Source organism: Saccostrea cucullata, unplaced genomic scaffold (genome assembly GCF_032062105.1).
Source record: "Saccostrea cucullata isolate Sc308-1 unplaced genomic scaffold, CSIRO_AGI_Scuc_v1 ctg7125, whole genome shotgun sequence".
Lineage (NCBI taxonomy): Eukaryota > Metazoa > Mollusca > Bivalvia > Ostreida > Ostreidae > Saccostrea > Saccostrea cuccullata.
This window is the reverse complement of record NW_026934555.1, coordinates 40138-59788: the sequence shown is the minus strand read 5'-3', so window position 1 is coordinate 59788 and position 19651 is coordinate 40138. Positions and strand designations below refer to the sequence as shown.

At 36.4% G+C, this 19651-nt stretch overlaps 1 protein-coding gene across 1 annotated transcript in view; it reads right to left on the bottom strand.

Annotated features, from left to right (window-relative positions):
* Nucleotides 1–3871: 3871 nt before the first annotated feature.
* Nucleotides 3872–19651, bottom strand: part of LOC134240992 (uncharacterized) — a gene marked incomplete at its 3' end in the record, with an annotated part of 34664 nt that continues 18884 nt past the window's right edge. Inside the window, exons 4-13 of the mRNA XM_062723086.1 lie at nucleotides 18476–18500; nucleotides 15442–15493; nucleotides 13949–14050; nucleotides 13664–13810; nucleotides 12337–12543; nucleotides 10721–10868; nucleotides 7978–8158; nucleotides 6529–7750; nucleotides 4359–4567; nucleotides 3872–4016 (exon numbers count right to left, since the gene is read on the bottom strand). Of these exons, the coding sequence (XP_062579070.1) occupies nucleotides 3872–4016; nucleotides 4359–4567; nucleotides 6529–7750; nucleotides 7978–8158; nucleotides 10721–10868; nucleotides 12337–12543; nucleotides 13664–13810; nucleotides 13949–14050; nucleotides 15442–15493; nucleotides 18476–18500 (2438 nt within the window). The remainder of the gene's footprint in view (nucleotides 4017–4358; nucleotides 4568–6528; nucleotides 7751–7977; nucleotides 8159–10720; nucleotides 10869–12336; nucleotides 12544–13663; nucleotides 13811–13948; nucleotides 14051–15441; nucleotides 15494–18475; nucleotides 18501–19651) is intronic.

Below are 19651 nucleotides of genomic sequence, written 5' to 3'. Positions count from 1 at the left end.
TTGTCGTATAAGCATCATTGAGGTATTACTGGGATATAATTTCACTGGGACATTGTGTGCAGCAACGGACACTCTGATGTATGTATTTTTAGATTTTTGCTAAGTTTGTACTTAATGATTTGTATATTACTGTAAATAAATTATTATTAAGTTTAAACTGTGTGATTGATCTTTGCTGGCATTTAGGGTTATTCTGACCCATAACAATTATAGCTTTTCTTTATGTAGAAAATGTGGCCCATGTGCTGGAAAAAGGAGGAGGTGTTGTTATACCCTGCCAATACAAAGTGTGTCCCAAAAACTTCCATGCAGCATTGACTGTTATAAAATATGCCTGAAAAGTCGGTCATTGATGTCTCCTTATCATAAAGTGTACATGCATCACATATTATTCTTTGTATCAAAGTTCATTTCATAGAATGTGAAGTTTTTTTTATTTGTCCAAAGTAGGACCTTTGTTTTTTTTTTAATATAAAAGTTTACATACTAAGTTTGACATACTTTATATCATTTTAAGATGCACATAAATTTACTATAGAATTTTCAATGAGAGAGAGAGAGAGAGAGAGAGAGAGAGAGAGAGAGAGAGAGCATGAATTTGCCAAAGACTGCAATGAGAGAGAGAGAAAGGATGCACATAAATTTGATAAAGATTTTGTAGAGAGAGAGAGAGAGAGAGAGAGAGAGAGAGAGAGATGCACATTTCCACTAGAAAGTGAGGGGTGTTTTATATTGTAGTATCAAGGTACTATTTTATTATTATGTTTATTTTGTAGATCTATAGATTTTTTTTTATATGTTTATGCTTTATATGAGTCCAAGTAGGATGAATTTACTTTTTTTTGTAACTGTATAATTATTTTATAGCCTTTTACCATGTTTACATTCCTAGTCATTTTCCCGTTATTTAAAACCAGGTGTTTCCATTGTTACTTTTTTTCTTTGTTAAAAAGTCATTTTATTCAAATAAATAATGACATAAATTGTGTGTCTCTGAATGTTACGAGAGAATTTAACTATCTAAAGGTCATAATTTCATGGTCTTCAAGCTAGATCCGCCCCACAATTTACACACGGTCATTATAGTGTGTTGATATCAGCTTTCACCGTGAGCGATTTCCCCCACAAAAAAATTATTCTGGTGAAATGACTACTGGATATTAGCAAAACTAACTAATTTTGGTCATAAAACAACATTAAATATAATTTTTGATTTGTTTTGCACACGTTTATAAAGTGACTCGAAATAACCGGAAGTGACCCGCAATTCCTTAAATTGGAGGTCTAGATAAAGCTCCCATTGCGGTCGTTTTATCAAAGATAATCGCAATTTGGTTCATAAGTCTTTTCAATCAAACAATAAACTTCTTAATAATACCCAGGAACCATTAATAATCTTGTTTGTTTAATTAATTGCAGTAGAAATGTAAAAAGTGACCCGAAATTTTTGTAATATAATATTTAGTTTTTTTTTTAGTAAAGTGAGTCATTCCCTTAATTAAATTCATAAGTACACAATACTATTGCCTAGCATATAAATAATTTATAGCACCTCATGCATTTAGTAAAACGTAATTATTCAACGTAACATTTCTATCAAACTTAACAAACTATTTTATATTAATAATTGTTATTGTTTTCATACATGACCTGAAGTGATTTAAATCACAAAAGGTTCTGTTTTGTAGAAGTCACCAAAAAAAAAAGATTAGTGTCAGACTACTCACTGGGACGATCTTCTTCACACACATGTCATTTAACCCCCCCCCCACCACCACCTTTCTGTATGGGTGGGAGAGGGTCATGTAAGATCTGAAGAGATGGGTGTATTATTCTACAGATGGTCAGGGTGCTGAGGGACATTTCATTCTATGGGGGTGATGTCACTCACAACCCTGTGAAGTTCCTGTATTGCTGGTACGTCTGTTTGTAAAACACCTGATAATTTTGATATAATCCCCTTCGTCTCCTGAAGAAATGTGGACTCTGTCATAAAAAAAGAAGAAATTTGGAAAAAAGAAACACAGAGATTAATTAAAAGTTCTGAATATATGTCAAGTATTCTTGTGCTATGACTACAGATTGGTGCATGTAAAGTGTTCTTGTGCTGTGACTACAGATTGATGTATGTAGTGTTCTTGTGATGTGACTACAGATTGGTTTGTGTAAAGTGCTCTTGTGCTGTGACTACAGATTGGTGGATGTAAAGTGCTCTTGTGCTGTGACTACAGATTGGTGTGTAAAGTGCTCTTGTGCTGTGACTACAGTTTGGTGGATGTAAAGTGTTTTTGTGCTGTGACTACAGATTGGTGAATGTAAATTGTTCTTGTGTTGTGACTAAAGATTGGTGGATGTAAAGTGCTCTTGTGCTGTGACTACAGATAGGTGGATGTAAAGTGCTCCTGTGCTGTGACTACAGATTGGTGGATGTAAAGTGCTCTTGTGCTGTGACTACAGATTGGTGGATGTAAAGTGTTCTTGTGCTGTGACTACAGATTGGTTTGTGTAAAGTGCTCTTGTGCTGTGACTACAGATTGGTGGATGTAAAGTGTTCTTGTGCTGTGACTACAGATTGGTGGATGTAATGTGCTCTTGTGCTGTGACTACAGATTGATGGATGGTAAGTGTTCACCTGTGCTGTGACTAGGATATGCTTGTGCTGTGACACAGAGGTGGATGTACAGTGCTCAACTTTGACCCACAGAAGGTGGATGTAATGTGCTCTTGTGCTGTGACTACAATTTTCAATGTAAAGTGTTCTTGTGCTGTGACTATTGGTGGATGTAAAATTAAATATTATATATGTAAAGTGATTTTTTGCTGTGAAATTTACAGATTGATATCATTAAATAAAACTTGTGGTTAATTTAACACATTGGTGGAAAAGTGTTCTTGTGCTTGACTACTTTTGGTGGAAAAAGTGTCTCTCACTAAAGTGCTGTGATTTAGCTACATATATAAACAAGTTTTTTTCTACCAGGACAAGTCAAAAAATTGATTTGACTACAGACTTGATGGATGTAAAGTGCATCTTTTGCTTTGACTACAGATTGGTGGATAAATGTATATGAGATCTTGTGCTGTGTCTACAGATTGTTTCTAGTAACAGTTTTTTATTTATATTTCAATTAACAGAAATGTAAAGTGTCTAATATGATATTCAATGTTACAGAAATTTATTGTGACTATCAAAAACAGAATTATTATTTTTTGTGGACAGTCATGAAATTTGTCAGAGGTGCCATGTGTGTGACCTAAGAAGGTGCATGTAGATGTACCTAATATATTACTGTGACTACAGATATGGGAAGTGTTCTAATGCTGTGACATACACTTGATTGTTTCATGTTGTTTTTTAATGGTATTTTAACTTGCTAACTTTACAATATTTTTCATTATAAAGTGATAAAATCGCAGCATATGCTTTATTGTGACTACTTGGTTCAAAAAACGTCTTTTGTGCCGTTTTTATTGTTTTATTCTGCATTTTATTGTCTTTAATTTATATTTCTAATAAAATGACTACAATTATCTGTAATCTGCTGTGTGTTCTACAGATGCATGTAAAGTGTTCTTGTGCTGTGACTACAGATTTGCAAGTAAAGTGTTCTTGTGCTGTGACTTCAGCGTGGGAATGTGAAGTTTCCTATGGCTAGGCCTAATTAACACCTGGTTAAATAAACATGTAAAGTGCTCTGTGTGCATGTGACTACAACTTGGATGTAAAGTGTTCATGTTGTCTAAAATTGGTGGATGTAAATTTTTGAAATCGGAAATTTGTGCTGTGTTTTTTTTTGTAAAATGCTCTTGTGCAAATACAGATTAGTTTTTGCTTTGTGCTGTGAACGACTGGTGGATGGGTAAAACACACCTGATAACTGGGGAAAGATTGGCATGTCTGGAACACAGAGGTCAAACAGGTCAAGGCCACCTTCAGGACATCAAGGCTGTATTTACCAAACATACAGTTCATGACCTCAAGGACACTCTTCTGAACAAGGTCATGAAAGAGAGACCTAAAAAAAGATTAGATACATTTAACATGGAAACGGTGAAAATTTACCAACACAGTAATGCACAAGACACAGTTACTTTGAAAAAAAATAATACATTGCACATTGAAGAGTTCCAGTTCCATGGTGTTTTTGTCATATTACTTTATAGTAAGAGTGATTTCCCCTTTGATTTAAAAATGTCAATTATTTGACTGAGCTGTGTTTAGTGCATCTAATATTTCTTTTGCCATCAGTTATTGGACTTACCTGTATCTGATGTTTTCATTGATTGGACTAACCTGTATCTGATGGCATCAGTTATTGGACTAACTTGTATCTGATGGCATCAGTTATTGGACTAACCTGTATCTAATGGCGTCTATAATGCTGATGAGGAAAGCTGTATCAAGGTCCATCAAGGTTTTACTGTCGCTGTACTGAGATTTGACATACACTTGTAACCCTTGTGGTGCCCCACTGACCTCTAAAAGACTGTGCAGGGGTTTGTCAATGACAGAGAGAGCCTGAGCATCTTTACCTTCAAACACCAAAGAGATGATGTGGTGAGTCACCTTAAAATTGAAAAAAAAGTTTGTTTAAAACAGATATTTGAAAAAGAAAATAGACTTTTTAATGTCTTTTCCAAAAAATGATTAAGTTCACTTATTTTCAGGTAATTCTGAAGACAAAACTTTCAGGCATAAATTGGACTCATAAAAATTTTATTCCTGCAAACCTGTACAGTTTGTTACATATTACACTAAAAATCAAATACTGTAGATTTCTAATTATATGCAACAAATTAATTTCCATAATTTCAAAATAAGCATCACTTGTACGAAATAAAATTACATATGCTGCAATATAATGGTGCTGAAATCCATTTAAATTCTGAACTGTCCATTTGAAATTTTTATTTTTGACGAGAGATGTTAAAGAGCCCTCTTGTGATAAAAAATACTCCCAAAAAATAAGGAATCTACAGTAGTTACAATAATTAAAAAAAAGTTTTTAGGGGCCACATGTTTGACCTGAAAATTGGCTTTTTAAAAGCACTTTTCAAAAAAAATAAAAGTTTACTTATTTTCAGGTAATTCTTAACCAAAACCCCCCCCCCCCCCCCCCCCGGGGTCAAGATTTAAGCAAACTAGAATCTACACTACCTGAAGATAATTCCCTAAAAATATCACTAAGCCTTTTACTTGAAAAGAAGATTTTAAAAGGTTTCCTTATATATTCTTATGTAAAAATTTGATCGGCCATTTTGGTCCGAACCTACCCCCCCCCCCCCCAGGTCATGATTTGAACAAACTAGAATGTACACTACCTGATGATTATTAAAAAAATTTCATCTTTCCTGGCCCAGTGGTTCTTGAGAAGATTTTTAATGATTGTTCCTATATATTCCTATGTAAAACTTTGATCGACCATTTTGGCCCCATCCTTCCCCCGGGGGTCATGATTTGAAAAATTTGAATCTACACTACCTGAGGGTGATTACATATTTCATCTTTCCTGGACCATGTTTCAAAAGAAGATTTTTTAAAAATGCCATTGATTTTTCTTTTTCATAATTATCTTCCCTTGGAAAAGGTTGTGGCCCTTCATTTTGAACAAACTTGAATCCCCTTTACCCAAGGATACTTTGTTGCAAGTTTGGTTGAAATTGGCTTCTTTGGTGTATAAGAAGATGAAAATGTGAAAAGTTTACAACAACAACAACAACGACGACAACAACGACGACAACGACGACAGACAACGGACAAATTTTAATCAGAAAAGCTCACTTGAGCCTTTGGCTCAGGTGAGCTAAAAACCGTATATGCAGAATTTTTAGTGCGGATTTAATTTTGGCATTATTAGCAAAAGATTGTTAAAATTGAATAACACTAAAAATTAATTGTGCTTTATTTCTAAAAGCTCCTAGAGTGAGCTTTTTTAATCCCTAAAATTACATCTCGCTAAGAATAAAATACCAATTTTTAAGGACAAATCGCTAAGATTCCACGTAATACTGTATCTGTTTTTTCTACCACTGATACCTGTAGTTAAATGAAAGCCTATAAATTTTCATTTAAAGGGAAATAACTCAAAACCGGAAGTGGCTTTTTGAAATTTTTGACAGCTTTCTAATAGAGTTTAATAACATCTATAACCTATGAAAATTTGATGAAAATTTGGTTGACATATATGACACAAAGTTGACACCGAGTACCAGAAGAAAAAAAAGAATAATAATTCTCTCTCAAACAGAATCAGTAGAAGGTCTTCCGTTGGAAACGGAAGACCTTAATTAATTTCCTCATGATTTCACAATAAGCATCACTCGCAAAATAAAATTACTCGCTTTTATATTCAGAGTGCTGAAATCCATTTAAATTCTATTGATCAACCGTCCATTTGCAAATTTTTATTCTCCCAATCTGACCTTAAATAGCCCATTTGATGATCTGCGATAAAATGTACTTGCAAAAAATAAGAAATCTACAGTAGTTACAATAATGCTAAAAATATCTGTTTTTCCCACCAATACCTGTAGCCTGTGACTTTGGTAGATAACGTTACATCTGACAGTGGGTTTGTAAACTCCCGTTACTTCTGACCTGTTCTCTCTCAAACAGACTTCTTCACAAGTCTCTCCATTCTCTTGTGTCCCGAGGCCATCAGTGTGAGGCCAATCCATTGGTACATAATCTTCCTCCTCTGTAGAATCCTGTGAGATCAGAGATACAGTCTTATTTGTGTCTTGTGAGTTTGTAGACTGAGTGTTACTCATGTCCTGTGGGTTTGTAGACTGAGTGTTACTCATGTCCTGTGGGTTTGTAGACTGAGCATTACTCTTGTCTTGTGAGTTTGAAGACCGAGCGTTACTCTTGTCCTGTGGGTTTGGATATTGAGCCTTACTCTTATCCTGTGAGTTTGAAGATTGAGTGTTACTCTTGTCCAGAGAGTTTGTAGACTGAGCAATTGTTGTGTCTAATGTTTGTTGCCGAGACGGATCTAACACAGCACTATCCTCTTTCCTGTCATATTCTCTTAGCTTATTTGTCTGACATTCATTAAGAGTGGAACTCCCATCTTTATTTCTGTTTGTGTCTTCATTGTCTTTAGATAAAATTCGTTCAGATCCATTTTCCTCTGCTGGAATATCATTCACATCAAACATCTGGTCAGGTTGACAAATGGGCTCCGAGTTGATTACATGACCTCTACAATTTACCGTAGGACAAAATATGGACACTGGGTTGCTAGGGGTGGGGTTGGTTGCTATGGTGATGTCTGTTTGACCACACTTGGCGACCACCTCCTGGATCTGGCCCTTCCCACTCACGTTAATTTTCATTTCCGACGTGTACCGTCTCTCTCGTGTCTCATCCTTTTCTGTTTCTTTCCGTCTCATTTGAACACCCTCCTGACTTGAGACAGATTTTAATCTCAGAGCTTCAGCAGCCTCCTCACTCAGAATAACAGTCTCCTGTACCTCTAACCTGGCCTTGACCTCTGTAGTCTGAAGGTCAAGGTCAGATTCGTCCTCTGAGCTGGTCATGGAGTCCAGTGGTTCTTTGTCGGCAAAGTGGACTTTGCGATCCAGGGCAGCCATGTAACCTTTCTCTTCCGTCTTTTTGAGAATTCCCGTGGGCTCCTCTTCCTGGTCGTTAGATACAAACATTTTGGGGGTGGTTAACGTCTCTGTGAGCTCCTGACTTTCCTCGTCTTGTGTTGATGTAGATAGAGCTTGTAACTTTTTCTTTTGCCTTTTAAGAAAAATAGCATAATAAAATAAGTTAATATTAGATAAATATTTTTAAAGATAGACCTAAAATAGCCTTTAGATAAAAAAAGAGAAAAAAGTGAAAATTAGAAAAAGTTCTATATCCTCTCCTTAAACTTTCCTCATAAAAAGAGAAATTTCTTTCATTCATTATATATCTGTCTGTTTGTAATTAGAACATATTTTATTGACAATTTTAATCAGGCCTACGTGAACTGTGTCATTTTAGAGTAGTTGTAGAGGAATCGTCGACCCTCGGTCTTCACGTCCAAGTTGTTCGGGTATTCCTGTAGTACGGACTGGATCACGGGGACAGCGTGCTGGAAGATGTGTCTCAGTAAAGCGTCGTATCTCTCTACAGCTTCCTCGACCTCCGGTGAAAATTCTGTGTCTGTTGACCAAAACAAGAGGCCCTCGGGCCTTATAGGTCACCTGAGTATCATGTAACAACTTTCCAGTGATTATATTTGGTTCGTGTTTTAATCCAAAAGCCAAAATTCACAAATTTTGTAAAGAGGCACCATTGCTTATCAAAGGGCAGATTTCAAAGCATTAATTTATTTTTAGTCAAAGACCCCCCTGGTAACCCTGACCCAGCAGCCCTGAAATTATCTATTTTGAAAGAGGCCCCTTTCTTCATTATAAGGCCAGCATTTTTTTTATGTTTAGGTTTAGTTATGAACATGAGAATAAAAAAAGTCCTGAAGGAGAAGGAAATAAATTTTTTTTTTTTGATAAATCAATTATTAACATTGGTACATTCTTTTTTATGCTATCCTAATAGGCTCCTTACCACTGGACACATAATGCTCACAAATAGGAAAGTAGAACATTTAATTGCTTATTTCATCATCTGCCAGTTTGGGCCAGTTATATAAATTTTGTGATGTTGAAAAATATATTTCAATATATTTCATTTTTTAAATATGTTTATATGAATGTGTATTGACATTGTTTAAAATTTACTTGATGCCTAAAATTATAATTCCTATCATTTAACAGACAGGGAGTATTGGGGAGATTGACCTTTTTAATTAAGTTTAAAATAATGTTTCTGGCTGATACAAATGATACTACATGCCTGTATATATTTGTATATTCTTGCCTTTTAATAGTTGAATTTTTTTTTATTTCTTCAGGTTATTGTTTATTTCTTCCTCAAATTTGAATTCACTTCTCCTTAGTTTTATTCATTACATCTGATGCATAAGCAACCCTTTTCTGAGGAATGATGCTTAGACTGTAAGCCATAATAGAGACCTGTTTCCCTGGCAATATGAATAGCTACCACGGGCAGTTAAAAACCTGGGGGAGGAAAAAAATTTACAGTTACTTTTGAAACGAATACATAATTATCTCACCGTCATGTCATTGTGCAACAAAGTCGTCAGCATTTTATTTGTCTTTTGAACGGGTGAAACATTTTGAATGGCACCTTATTAGAGATTTTACCTGTTTACCTGTTATCTAAATTGTACCTGCCGTTTCACCTAAAACCGTATTAAAGATTTGAAATCTCTTGTTCAAATTTTACATCAGAGAAAAAAATGTTTTTTTTTTTCTGTACATTCAAAACCTTGACGGAGGGTTTGAAAAACTAAAAATAAAATAAATCCTGGCCTTAAATATGTAATTAGATCATTAGCATATTAACCAGGGGCAAAGGATAAGATGTTCAAAGAATTCATGCATTTCCCTATATAATCATTAGATTGACCCCCCCCCCCCCCAAAAAAAAAAACAAGATTGAACCTGTAAAATTCACAATTTTGGTAGAGGCACTCTTGCTTATCATAACTATGTACTTAGTTTGTTTATTTAATACCCAGGAGCAGAGAAGAAGATTTTCAAAGAATTCATGTATTTTCACTATATAATCAATAGAGCCCCGTAACACCAGAACCCCTGACCCTGGGGCCATAAAATTCACAATTTTGGAAGAAACACTCTTGCTCATCATAACTATGTACTTAGTTGGTTTATTTAATACCCAGGAGCAGAGAAGAAGATTTTCAAAGAAATAATGCATTTTCACTACCTACTTATTTAGCCCCGCCCTAGCACTATAACCCCTGACCCTAGGGCAATGAATTTCACAATTTTGGTAAAGGACTCATTGCTGATTACAATCATGCAAACAGTTTGCCTGCTTGTTGTCCAGGAGTAAAGAAGAAGATTTTTAAAGATTGCATTAATTTTAGTGGTTTTGGCCCCACCCCTCAGGCCCCAGGGGGGCAGGGATCATGATTCACAATTTTTGTTCCTGTTCACCTGATATTTGTGCCAAATTTGGTTGAAATTGGTTCAGTGGTTTCAGAGAAGAAGCTGAAAATGTTCAAATGTTAACACACGACGAACGACGCACGACGCACGACGACGGACGAAAACGGATAGCAATAGGTCACCTGAGTTTACTCAGGTGACCTAAAAAGAAAAGATTAAATATCGTATAATAGATGTGTCACAGTAACACATCGTATCTCGCTACAGCTTCAAGATCCATCGCTAACAATGCCAAAACAATATGCTTGCTATGTATTGTCCCTACACAGTAAATAAAAATCTGCCCATGATCCACACCACTCCTCAGATGAAGATTCTTAAAGATCCTTTCCTTTGGAGATTTTCCTATTTTGGAAATTAACCAGTTAACCTTATTAGAGATTGACCTGTTTACCTGTATTAAAGATTGAACTGTTTACCTGTTTTAAAGATTGACCTGTTTACCTGTATTAGAGATTGACCTGTTTACCTGTATTACAGATTGACCTGTTTACCTGTATTAAAGATTGACCTGTTTACCTGTTTTGGAGATTAACCTGTTTTAGAGATTGACCTTTTTACCTGTATTAGAGATGACCTGTATTATATATTGACCTGTTTACTTGTTCTGGAGATTGAACTGTATTCGAGATTCACCAGTTTCTGAGATTGACCTGTTTTCTAGACTTACCTGAGGAGAGGAAGTTGTCGAGATTTTCCTGAAGGCTACAGGTGAGATTAACGAGCGTTCTACAGCCGGGGGGCACAATAAGGATGCTCTTCTGATGACGCTGAATAGATCGAAGGATCATCTCTAGGGCCGTCTCTCTCAGGGGAATCTACAAGGTCAAATAAAGGTCAAATCATACATAAATAGATCAAAGGATCATCTCTAGGGCCGTCTCTCTCAGGGGAATCTACAAGGTCAAATAAAGGTCAAATCATACATAAATAGATCAAAGGATCATCTCTAGGGCCGTCTCTCTCAGGGGAATCTACAAGGTCAAATAGAGGGCAAAGGGTAAACATAAGTCTACGACAAGGTCAAATAGAGGTCATATCATGCAAACATACATCAAGGGATCGTCTGTAACAATAGAACTCCTGATCCTGATGCCATGAATTTCATAATTATGGTAGAGGGCTTAATGCTGATTACAATCACACCAACAGTTTGACTGCTTGATGTCCAGGAGTAAACAAGAAGATTTTTAAAGATTGCATTAATTTTAGTGGTTTTAATCCTGACCCTCAGGTCCCAGGGCAGGCAGGGAACATGAAATTGGCCTAAAAACATATTAACCCAAAGTGGTCTTTCTGAAGCACAAGTTATCAAGATTACCAAATATGTGGCTATTTTAAGAGAATTGTTGTGTTTCATTTTTAGCATAATTGGGGCAGTAGGAAGCTATTTTTGGAGAATTATTTAGGGCTGGGTATTGGCCCAAGATTTCGTATTGCGATATATTGCGATATTTTAAACTGTATTGCGATATGTATTGCAATGTAATAAAAATGGCATTTTCTAGAGATATTTTCTTAATTTACATGGTTTGTACATAACTGATAAGTAACAACACAGAAAAAAAACCTTGTTGATTTCATTTAAGTTATGCTCTGAAGTGTTCCCACAAAACAACTTCTGACTTACTGTTTGGCTTAATAACAAACTTTCATGAGTCCATTTTTATATCTAATGACAAATTCCATAATTTAAACATATTGACAATCTATCGATATTACAAAATCGTATTGCGATACGATATTTTTTGTCATTGTATTGCAATATATTGAAATATCAATATTATTGCCCAGCCTTAGAATTATTGAGTTACTTTTTCGCTGTGTTACGGGTAGTAGGTAGCAATTTTCAATCAAAGATTCGTTGAGTTACTTTTTTGCCTTGTTTTGGGCAGTAGGTAGCTATTTTTTGAGAATTGTTGGGTTATTTTTTTTGGCGTGTTTGGGTTGGTAGGTGGTTACTTTTAGAGAATACTGTATACAGGGAGATTTTAGCCCCCGTTTTATTTTTGCCCCTTTCGCCCTCTTCTTGATTGGGCGAATTTAAAACGGGGCGAATTCAAATTACAGCTAATAATTTCTTAAACAGAACCATGCCTGGGTGAATTCAAATAGGGCAAAATTGTTCACAAGTTTAAAAGGGCGGAAATAACCCTGTATACAGTATTTGGGTTTCTTTTTTGGCGTGTTTGGGTCGGTAGGTAGCTATTTTTAGAGATTTGTTGAGTAACTTTTTCGGCCAGTCTGGATCAGTAGGTAGCTATTTTTAGAGATTTGTTGGTTTACTTTTTCGGCCAGTCTTGGTCGGTAGCTGGCTATTCTGGCCAGTATGTCCAGCCCGTACTGTTGGATCTCCGTGACGTCCAGATAAACGGCCATACAACCCAACACTGCTGGCGCGGCCTGACAGTTCACCATGACAACCAGGTTATCAGAAAAATGGCTGAATGTCCGCAATAGTTGTAGGCTCAACACAACATGAGACAGGGGGTCCTGCATCAAAGAAATAATTATCATACATTAACATAAATATTCTTATGATACATGTAATACGCACAGCATTTTTTTTTCTTATATAATTGGTACTGACAAACGGTGCCACTCCTAATGCCAAAAACGTTAATTTTTCCCAATTTTGTGACTAAATTTTCCCAATTCAACTGTCAAGTAACAAACCATGATAACATCATATTTCTTTTTAAATGAAACATTGTACAAGTTGAAAAATTGTTTCTTTTCCGCTTAAATCGAGAGTAGAGAGTCGTAATATGGTGGGACAGCGTAATGTCGCAAATTTTGACAAGGGAACAAGGGACATTGATATAAAAACAATAAGTAGATCTACTTGTTGTTTATTCTTTAAAACACGAAGTAATAGGTAATGAGGTTGGAATAAATGCAAAATATGTTTCATTTTCAATGATTAAATGACAGGAAATTCTCCTTTGTTCTACTTCAATGTTATTTTTCCCCCAAAAAATCGCTAAATCATATGTCCTTTTGATGACCCTTGTATGACTGAGTGAAGGACACTTACCATGATTTGTCTGAGTAATTCCACTAGCAGTCTGACGGATGGTTTGTGTAGCAGTATATCTTACCATGATTTGTCTGAGTAATTCCACTAGCAGTCTGACGGATGGTTTGTGTAGCAGTATATCTTACCATGATTTGTCTGAGTAGTTCCACTAGCAGTCTGACGGATGGTTTATGAAGCAGTATATCTTACCATGATTTGTCTGAGTAGTTCCACTAGCAGTCTGACGGATGGTTTGTGTAGCAGTATATCTTACCATGATTTGTCTGAGTAGTTCCACTAGCAGTCTGACAGATGGTTTGTGAAGCAGTATATCTTACCGTGATTTGTCTGAGTAATTCCACTAGCAGTCTGACGGATGGTTTGTGTAGCAGTATATCTTACCATGATTTGTCTGAGTAGTTCCACTAGCAGTCTGACGGATGGTTTGTGTAGCAGTATATCTTACCATGATTTGTCTGAGTAGTTCCACTAGCAGTCTGACAGATGGTTTGTGAAGCAGTATATCTTACCATGATTTGTCTGAGTAGTTCCACTAGCAGTCTGACGGATGGTTTGTGTAGCAGTATATCTTACCATGATTTGTCTGAGTAGTTCCACTAGCAGTCTGACGGACGGTTTGTGAAGCGGTCGATCTCGTTCAGACTCGGGCATCTCCTCGAGACTCTGAGATATCTCGGTGATGTACGCCACTATCACGGCGCGCTGGTAACCCGCTACCTCCTGTGTCAAAAGAGTCCAACATTTGAAACAGTGACAACAGTCACCAAATAGTCTGACTGATTTTAATTTTACATACATACCCTAACAAGACTAAGGTATACTGGTGTGTACTTATATAGTATACGACATAAGACAAACCTGTAAGAAGGAGAAGATTTGGTCTGTGATTGCTGACGACAGTTTGGTGTCTGTGTACTGGTTGATCTGTTTGGTCAGAAAGCTCGCGGCCAGGTCTGCCAGCTAGAAAATTAAACAAGTTAGAAACATCATAACAAAACTCGGGGGTAGGATTAACATCTACAAAATCAATGATAATATTCTTTACTGGCTTACAGTAGTTAATCTCATCAATACCGGTATCTGCCTAATTTAAAATTATAAAAAAAAAAGTAAACATCTGATGAATTGATGTTGATCAGAAGTTCAGGGTCTGTAATTCTAATACTCTGACCTTGTCTGTTGATTTGATGTAGATCAGGAGTTCATGGTCTATAATTTTAAAACGCTCACCTTATGCGTTGATTTGATGTTGATCAGAAGTTCACATTCTATAATTCTAATATGCTCACCTTCTCTGTTGATTTGATGTTGATCAGAAGTTCAGGGTCTATAATTCTAATACTCTAACCTTGTGTGTTGATTTGATGTTGATCAGAGGTTCAGGGTCTATAATTCTAATACTCTAACCTTGTGTGTTGATTTGATGTTGATCAGAAGTTCAGGGTCTATAATTCTAATACTCTAACCTTCTCTGTTGATTTGATGTTGATCAGGAGTTCAGGGTCTATAATTCTAATACTCTAACCTTCTCTGTTGATTTGATGTTGATCAGGAGTTTAGGGTCTATGATTCTAATACTCTAACCTTGTCTGCTGATTTGATGTTGATCAGAAGTTCAGGGTCTATAATTCTAATACTCTTACCTTGTCTGTTGATTTGATGTTGATCAGGAGTTCAGGGTCTATAATTCTAATACTCTAAGCTTGTCTGTTGATTTGATGTTGATCAGAAGTTCAGGGTCTATGATTCTAATACTCTTACCTTGCCTGTTGATTTGATGTTGATCAGAAGTTCAGGGGTCTATAATTCTAGCATCTGACCTTGTCCTTTGATTTGATGTTGATCAGAAGTTCAGGGTCTATAATTCTAATACTCTCAGCTTGTCTGTTGATTTGATGTTGATCAGAAGTTCAGGGTCTATAATTCTAATACTCTAAGCTTGTCTGTTGATTTGATGTTGATCAGAAGTTCAGGGTCTATAATTCTAATACTCTAACCTTGTCTGTTGTTTTGATGTTGATCAGAAGTTCACAGTATATAATTCTAATACTCTCACCTTGTCTGTTGATTTGATGTTGATCAGAAGTTCAGGATCTATAGTTCTAATACTCTCACCTTGTCTGTTGATTTGATGTTGATCAGAAGTTCAGGGTCTATGATTCTAATACTCTAACCTTGTCTGTTGATTTGATGTTGATCAGGAGTTCAGAGTCTATGATTCTAATACTCTCACTTTGTCTGTTGATTTGATGTTGATCAGAAGTTCAGGGTCTATAATTCTAATACTCTAACCTTGTCTGTTGATGTGATGTTGATCACAAGTTCAGTGTCTTTAATTCTAATACTCTCACTTTGTCTGTTGATTTGATGTTGGTCAGAAGTTCAGGGTCTATGATTCTAATACTCTAATCTTTTATGTTGATTTGATGTTGATCAGGAGTTCACGGTCTATAATTCTAATACTCTCACCTTGTGTGTTGTTCAGATATTGATCAGGAGTTCATGTTCTATAATTCTAATACTCTAACCTTGTCTGTTGATTTTATTTTGATCAGAAGTTCAGGATCTATGATTCTGGTACTTTTCCTTTTGTTGATTTGATGTTGAAGAAAAACAATAGAAAATTCATATTATAGTAGGTTATTGTTAAATTGATGTTGATCAGATTTCATAATTTTCTATAAAACACATTAAACCTTCTCTGTTGATTTGATGTTGATCAGGATTCAAACATGTTTTCCTAATTAATACCTTTACATCTTCCAAAAACTGAGACATTGAAAAAGTTAGCATCAGCATGTCTCTGGTTTATGTCAAACAAGACTCATGGGCCACATCGCTCACCTGTTGGCCATTCTGATCTTTACCAGATTTCCCCCTTGAAATACATATCATGAATCCTTCCCACTTTAATGTTGTATTTAATGTTTGAAATCTAGACTACCCCAGGAAGCTTCCAAATAAGTTGCAGCTTTGATTTTCAAAGATTTTTTCTATATATTTCTATGTAAAACATTGATTCCCCATTGTGGCCCCGCCCAACACCCGGGGGTCATGATTTGAACAATTTAGAATCTACACTATACCAAGATGCTTCCACATAAGTTTCAGCTTCTCTGACTCAGTGGTTCTTGAGAAGAAGATTTTCAAAGATTTTTCCTATATATTTCTATGTAACACATTGATTTCCCATTGTGGCCCAACCCTTCCCTGTGGGGTCATGATTTGAACAATTTAGAATCTACACTACCCAAGGATGCTTCCACATACGTTTCAGCTTTTCTGGTCCAGTGGTTCTTGAGAAGAAGATTTTCAAAGATTTTTCCTATATATCTCTATGTAACACATTGATTTCCCATTGTGGCCCCGCCCTACCCCACAGGGTATTGATTTGAACAATTTAGAATCTACACTACCCCAGGATGCTTCCACATAAGTTTCAGCTTTTCTGACCCAGTGGTTCTTGAGAATATTTTCAAAGATTTTTCCAATATCTTTCTATGCAAACAAGAGGCCCATGGGCCACATCGCTCACCTGAGAAGCTTTGACCATTCTGTACTTAAGTTTCAGCTTTTCTGGCCCAGTTGTTATTAAGATTTTCAAAGCTTTTTCCTATATATTTCTATGTAAAACTTTGATTCCCCATTGTGGCCCCGCCTGATCCGCGGGGATCATGATTTGAACAATTTAGAATCTACACTACCCAAGGATGTTTCCACATAAGTTTCAGCATTTCAGGCACAGTGGTTCTTGAGAAGAAGATTTTCAAAGATTTTTCCTATATATTTCTATGTTAAACTTTGATTCCCATTTGTGGCCCCGCCCAATCCCCGGGGGTCATGATTTGAACAATTTAGAATATACACTACCCCAGGATGCTTCCACATAAGTTTCAGCTTTTCTGGCACAGTGGTTCTTGAGAAGAAGATTTTCAAAAATTTTTCCTATATATTTCTATGTAAAACTTTGATTCCCAATTGTGGCCCTGCCCAAGCCCAGGGGGTCATGATTTGAACAATTTAGAATCTACACTATCCCAGGATGCTTCCACATAAGTTTCAGCTTTTCTGACCCAGTGGTTCTTGAAAAGAAGATTTTCAAAGATTTTTCTAATATATTTTTTATGTAAAACTTTGATTTCCTCATTGTGGCCCCACCCAATACCCTCAGGGGTCATGATTTGAACAATTTAGAATCACACTACCCCAGGATGCTTCCACATAAGTTTCAGCTTTTCTGTCACAGTGGTTCTTGAGAAGAAGATTTTCAAAGATTTTTCCTATATATTTCTATGTAAAACTTTGATTCCCCATTGTGGCCCCGCCCAATCCCCGGGGGTCATGATTTGAACAATTTAGAATCAACACTAACCCAGGATGCTTCCACATAAGCTTCAGCTTTTCTGGCACAGTGGTTCTTGAGAAGAAGATTTTCAAAGATTTTTCCTATATATTCCTATGTAAAACTTTGATTCCCCATTGTGGCGCCGCCCAATCCCTGGGGGTCATGATTTGAACAATTTAGAATCAACACTATCCCAGGATGCTTCCACATAAGCTTCAGCTTTTCTGGCACAGTGGTTCTTGAAAAGAAGATTTTCAAAGATTTTTCCTATATATTTCTATGTAAAACTTTGATTCCCCTTTGTGGCCCTACCCTTTCCTCGGGGGTCATGATTTGAACAATTTAGAATCTGCACTATCCCAGGATGCTTCTACATAAGTTTCAGCTTTACTGGCCCAGTGGTTCTTGAGAAGAAGATTTTTTAATGACCCCACCCTATTTTTGTATTTTCTTGATTATCTCCACTTGCGAGTGTATTATTCCCCTTCTCTCTTTGATATGTCCCTTCATTTTAACAATTTAAATTCCCCTTCACCCAAGGATGCTTTGTACCAAGTTTGGTCAAAATTGGCCCAGTGGTTCTTGAGAAGAAGTTGAAAATGTGAAAAGTTTACACGGACAGACGGACGGACAGCTGGACAGACAGAAATTCTGAAGTACACAATGTGATCAAAAAGATTGAGCCCTCCTATATATCTCTATGTAAAACATTGATTCCCATTTGTGGCCCTGTCCTACCCCGGGGGTCATGATTTGAACAATTTAAAATCTTAAACACTACCCAAGGATGCTTCCACATAAGTTTCAGCTTTTCTGGCCCAGTGGTTCTTGAGAAGATTTTCAAAGATTTTTCCTAAATATTTCTATGTTAAACATTGATTCCCCATTGTGGCCCCACCCTACCCCCAGGGGTCATGATTTGTACAATTTAGAATCTACACTACCCCAAAATGCTTCCTCATAAGTTTCAGCTTTTCTGGTCCAGTGGTTCTTGAGAAGAAGATTTTCAAAGATTTTTCCTATATATTTCATTGTAAAACTTTGATTCCCCATTGTGGCCCGACCCTACCCACGTGGGTCATGATTTGAACAATTTAGAATCTACACTACCCCAGGATGCTTCCACATAAGTTTCAGCTTTTCTGGCCCAGTGGTTCTTGAGAAGATTTTCAAAGATTTTTCCTATATATTTCTATGTAAAACATTGATTCCCCATTGTGGCCCCACCCTATCCCCGGGGTTCATGATTTGAACAATTTAGAATCTACAGTACCCCAGGATGCTTCCACATAAGTTTCAGCTTTACTGGCCCAGTGGTTCTTGAGAAGAAGATTTTTTAAAGACCCAACCCTATTTTTGTCTTTTCTTGATTATCTCCCCTTGCAAGGGGATATGCCCCTTCATTTTAAAAATTTAATTTCTCCTTCACCCAAGGATGCTTTGTGCAAAGTCTGGTCAAAATTGGCCAAGTGGTTCTTGAGAAGAAGTCGAAAATCATAATGTGAAGAGTTTACAGACGGACAGCTACACAGATGGACGACGGATGTTATCAGAAAAGCTTACTTGAGTCTTCGGCTCAGGTGAGCTAAAAATTAAACCCTGCAATGAGAGTTTTTATCCAATCCAAGGCTGTTTTATGTTTGATCCTGTTAATCTTAAGAAGGGTTGTGTCCTTGTCTCAATCTCATGCCTTAAAGGTCAAGGTTATTTGTTAACGAGATGTTGAAAAATCACTATACATAGTCTGTCAAATCTGTTGGTTTAATAACTTATGAAATACTCCGTATGTTGTGCGTCCAGGACATGAGAGAGGGTGTAGTCAACATCTATATTAAATGATAATTCACATATAGACATTCTATGTTAGATGATAATTCATATATAGACATTCGAAGCTCACTGTATAACTTACCAGTATTATCTCCCCCTCTCTCTTTGGTTTAGGTGAGATGTATACCGTACATACTCGCCTATAAGTTGGTCCGCCTATAAGTCGGTTGTACTTAATAAGCTGATATCATAGAAATTGACCTCATGTAATACCATTCTTTTATAGCTATAAGGTTGGACATATAACTTACCAGTATTATCTCCCCTTCTCTCTTTTTTAGGTGAGTATATATAACTTACCAGTATTATCTCCCCTTCTCTCTTTGGTTTAGGTGAGATGTATAACTTACCAGTATTATCCCCCTTTCTCTCTTTGGTTTAGGTGA